The sequence below is a fragment of the Octodon degus genome, unplaced genomic scaffold (assembly GCF_000260255.1).
Source record: "Octodon degus isolate 3935 unplaced genomic scaffold, OctDeg1.0 scaffold00079, whole genome shotgun sequence".
In the NCBI taxonomy this organism is placed as follows: domain Eukaryota; kingdom Metazoa; phylum Chordata; class Mammalia; order Rodentia; family Octodontidae; genus Octodon; species Octodon degus.
Genome location: NW_004524655.1, coordinates 3,087,108 through 3,091,496, shown reverse-complemented (window position 1 = coordinate 3,091,496; position 4,389 = coordinate 3,087,108). Strand labels below are relative to the sequence as shown.

At 52.0% G+C, this 4,389-nt stretch overlaps 1 protein-coding gene across 2 annotated transcripts in view; it reads left to right on the top strand.

The window, feature by feature from the left end:
- The window catches only part of Fbxo21 (F-box protein 21), a 39,227-nt gene that overhangs the window by 9,128 nt on the left and 25,710 nt on the right, over positions 1–4,389 (top strand). For both annotated transcript variants that reach the window (XM_004636225.2, XM_004636226.3), the window contains exon 4: positions 2,766–2,887. In XM_004636225.2, coding sequence (XP_004636282.1) covers positions 2,766–2,887 — 122 coding nt within the window. The remainder of the gene's footprint in view (positions 1–2,765; positions 2,888–4,389) is intronic.

The following is a 4,389-nucleotide window of genomic DNA, read 5'->3' as shown; positions in this document are numbered from 1 at the left end:
TTTTTCCTTTAATGGAGAGATTTCAACTAAGAAGAAGAGATAATCAATCTAGTTAGAGTGCCACCACTTTGTAACTTGTGGGGAACTAACATACCTGGCCATTGAGAGGCAGTGGCAGCTAACATCACAGAAGAGGCAGCAGCCCCTACCACCCTGACCAAAGACTGTGCCACCTCCTGGGAAGATGTCCTGCCAAGCAGTCGGGGTCAGCATTTCAGCCAGCCTCTACTTGTGACGTGTCCACATGGAGGTGGCCAGCACATCCCGGACGAGGGAAGCCACAAGTTAGACAATGTCCTGCGCAGAGACAGAGATGGAGGGCTCCTGCAGATGGAGAGACTTCAAAGCCCTGGAAACAGCCTGCAGCATTCCTGCATGCGCATGCAGGCGGGCAGTCATGGTAGTAGCAGGGCATGGTGACCACAGAGGTGTGGAATTTGTTGTTGGGGTACAGGCCATGGGGAGGGGCACGGTGTCAGCAGAGTTCTATTTCTGAGTGATGGATGCAAGGGTTTGCCTCACGGTGCTTCATTAAATCACTCATTTGTTTACTGAGTTTACTACTCAGAGGTTAAAGGGCAGGTGACAGCTCTCCTTTGACCTCCCTGAAAATCAGCGAGGTCTTTGTTCTTCAGGAGGTCAGTCAGATTAGCTCAGCACTCTCTCCGCACAAGTTTTGCTAATTCCTGTGTCTGGTCGGGAAGTCTGGTAGAGTTCCATCCCCTTGGCGTCTGTTCAGCTTCTGCCCCGATAGATACTGTCCTAGGTCCTGAGTGGCTAGCCGTGGGCCGCAGCTCCAAACACCCTGCCCTCATGGAGCTTGCTCCACAGTGAGGGTGAAAGGATGCAAAGGTAAGACAGATATTATGTTAGAAGATGGGAAATGCTATAGAGGGGTACCAGTCGGGGAAGACAACAAAGGGGGGACGGTAATGGATCCAGATAGGAGTGGGGAGCCAGGCGTGGTGACACATGCCTGTAACCCAGATACCCTGGAAGGCTGAGGCAGGAGAAGTGCCACCAATTTGAGCAAGCCCAGCTGGGCAACTTAGTGAGACTTGTCCCCATGTGTAACCTCCCCAGTACTGTGGGGGAGGGCAGCCTACTCGAAGCGTAGGAGGAGGTGGGAGCACAGACTGCAGACAGCCAGGGAAGGAACGTTCCAGGCCGCAGTGTGCAGGTGCGCTGAGGTGGCAGAGGAACCACGAGGAGGCAGTGTGGCCAGGGACTGGGACTGAGGCACAAAACGAAAATTGAGGCCCAAGATCATGGGGTGAGAATTGAAGGGATTTTTTTTTTTTTTTTTTTTTTAAATACTGGGGATTGAGGGCTGGCCAAATAGGTCAGAGGATTAAAGCGCCTGCAAGCAGGGGCAGGGGCTAAGGGTTCAATCCCTGGGCTTGCCTTGCCTCCCTATCCCCTGGGCGTGCTGAGATGGCAGTTGAGACTGGGCGTGGTGGCGCACACCTGTAATCCCAGCTCTTGGGAGGCTGTAAAAAGGCAGATCACTGTGATTCCAATCTAGTAGTAAGACCCTGAACACCTTGTAGACCCTTCCCTGAAATTAAAAAAAAAAAAACCTAGAGCCTTTGTGTTCTGTTTTTTTGGTTTGTTTTGTTTTTTGTTTTGTTTTGTTTTTGTTTTGTGGAACCGGGGATTGAACTCAGGCCCTTGCGCTTGCCAGGCAAGCACTTATTCTATTGAGCCACCTCCCCAGCCGTAGAGCCTTTGTATTGAACTATATCCCAAACTAATTTTTTAATTTTTATTTTTAGACAGGGTCTCACTACTTGCCCTGGTTGGGCATGAATTTATAATCTTCTTGCCTCAGCTTCCCAGAGTGCTGGGGTTACCAGTGTGAGTGCACCTTCTAGATTCTCCTTAGGAATTAACTGGGCTTTTCTGTTAAGCATGGTGGAAATGCCTGGAGGTGCAGGGCGCGGGATTATGGTAATGTCACTGGTGGTTCTCCTGGTGCACCCCAGCTGCCATGTTTGGATGGGCTGGGAGCAGGGTTCAAAGCAGGGAGCAAGGTAGGGTGCTGCTACACCACAGGCAAAGTGGCAGTTTGGGTGAACTGGAAATATTTGCCTTGTGGATCTGTGTTACAGATAGGCCTGATAGCTTCAGAGGGGAAGCTGGGCGCCATGACGGCTCGGAGGGTGTGGGTAGGAAAGTTCTGCCCGGAATGATGGAGCCGTCAGTGTGTGCAGTGAGGGCAACTCGGTTAGGAAAGTTTTAGGGGCTCCTAGCTGTCCCAGAGGGAAGCGGGTAGCACTGGGCTGTGCGGCTCCAGGGAGAACTGTCCTGGAGAAGGAAGGGAGCATGGCCAGCGGGGATGAGACTGAGCAGCGCGGGCTGCAGCCAGGAGTGTAGGAGGGAAAGCGCAGCCTGCGCTGCGGGTGTGAGCAGGGCGCGCCCAGCACGGACTCAGGAGCCTCACCGCTTCCTGGAACCCGTGCGGCCAGCCCACTGCTCGGTCACGTTCATTACCTTTTGCCAAAGATGCACGCATGTCCACTGAAAGCAGCCCTGGAATGTTCCTCAGGTTTCAGCACGGTGAGCTCAGGGCTGCACTGTAGACACAGCCCTGAGCTGTGCTCTCAGCCTTTCTGATAATAAGGACTAGAAGGCCGTGTGCCAATTTTGTTTTTTTTGTGTTGAAATGGATACATGAGATGATTAGTGTGAAGGAAAAATTGGAGTAATGTGAGGTTCTCAATTCTTAATCCTTGCTGACTTCATTGTTTTTTTTTGTTTTCCAGAAAAGCTTTGACCTGGAAGTACTATGCAAAAAAAATTCTTTACTACCTACGGCAACAGAAAATCCTAAATAACCTTAAGGCTTTTCTTCAGCAGCCTGATGACTATGAATCCTATCTGGAAGGTGGGTCTCCCCTGCCCGTGAGCACAATGGCCTTCTGGGTGCCCTCACCCAGTCGTCCAGAGCGGGGCTCAGCCCTCCCTGAGTGGGCCTGTGGGAGTTGGGGGGGGGGGTCTGGTCTGACCCAGGGATACAGGCGTGACCCACTGAAGTTGAGGGCAAGAGCATGTGAGCTCCGTGGCTGTCACTAGAGGGGGATGTGGATAAGGACGCAGGACCTTGGGAGAGCAGTGTGTTGGTGAGGTGAGCTGCTTGTTCCAAGCTTTAAAGAACAGTTTGCAAAGCAGAATAAATTTATCTGGCTTTATCTCTGCAACCCCGAGCAAGCCCTCAGCCTCTCTGTGGAGCTTAATGAAGACAGAATGTTCTCGGGTATTAGCTCAGGGTCTGCTGGTCCACTCATGAGAAGTCGAGGAAGGAGCCAGACTGGTGGGCACGTCATGACTTTGTGTTCCTGCAAAGTTGAGCAGGAACAAAATGTGACTGCAGTTTTTTTAAACTCTTAATTCCTAGAATGTTGCACAAACACTCCCATAAATTGCAGTTACGAAATACACGTTCACTTTCCTTCCCTGCTCCAGCCAGTCACCACTCTTGCGCTCTTCGCTCACCCTTCCACCCGCCTCATCCCTGTGCCTCCTTCTGCCGTGTTCCTGCACAGCAGTCAGCACCTCTCCCAGCAGAGGCTTTCTGAGGATGCCCGCTTTCCCGAGCACCACTCCCTCTGGCCCAAAACCCGCCTGTTCGGCAGCCCGTGTGAAGCATGTAGTGCAGAAACTGGCCTGCCTTTTAAAATCTCTGCTTGCTTTTTATTCCTTTCTGTGCTGGGAGTGGAACCCAGGACCCCACTTGCCAGGCGGGCTCTGAGCTGGATCCCTGGCCCCTCTGCCTGCTCTGCAGTACCCCCACAGCCCAGCCCTACCCCCTCGGAGCCCTGCCCTGTTACTCTGCAGCCGCTGTCCTAACTGGCTGGCACCTTGGAAACCCCACTTGCACTGCGGGTGTAGCTCCGTGGAGTGTTAGCTGTTTGCGGAGTTTACTGTCCTTACGTCCGCTGCAGCAGCAGTCACCTGTAACTGCCTCTCACCCTTTCTGTTCCCAATGCACGTTTTGTTTCTTGAGCTAGTCACTAAGTGTTTGACAAATGGCTCCTGGAGTTAGGATTACTGTGTAGCCATCAGTGCCTACTCCAGATGTTTGGTAATTATTTGAAATTATCCTCCACGTGGAACTGAGAATCTGTTTTAGTTGATTAAACTAGAATGTCCTAGTATTTCATATCTTCTCACATACAGACTGGAGCTGGGAGCTTTCTGTTGGTGTCACAGTTTGAAAAACATTGGCTGGGTGCAGTGGCACCTGTCTGCATGTAATCCCAGCACTCGGGAGGCTGAGGCAGGAGGGTCGCGGTGAGTTGAGGCTGCCCTGGGCTCCATAGTGAGTTCAGCACCAGCCTGAACTACAGACTGAGGCCCAGGCTCAAAAGGCTTAAAAAAAAAAAAATA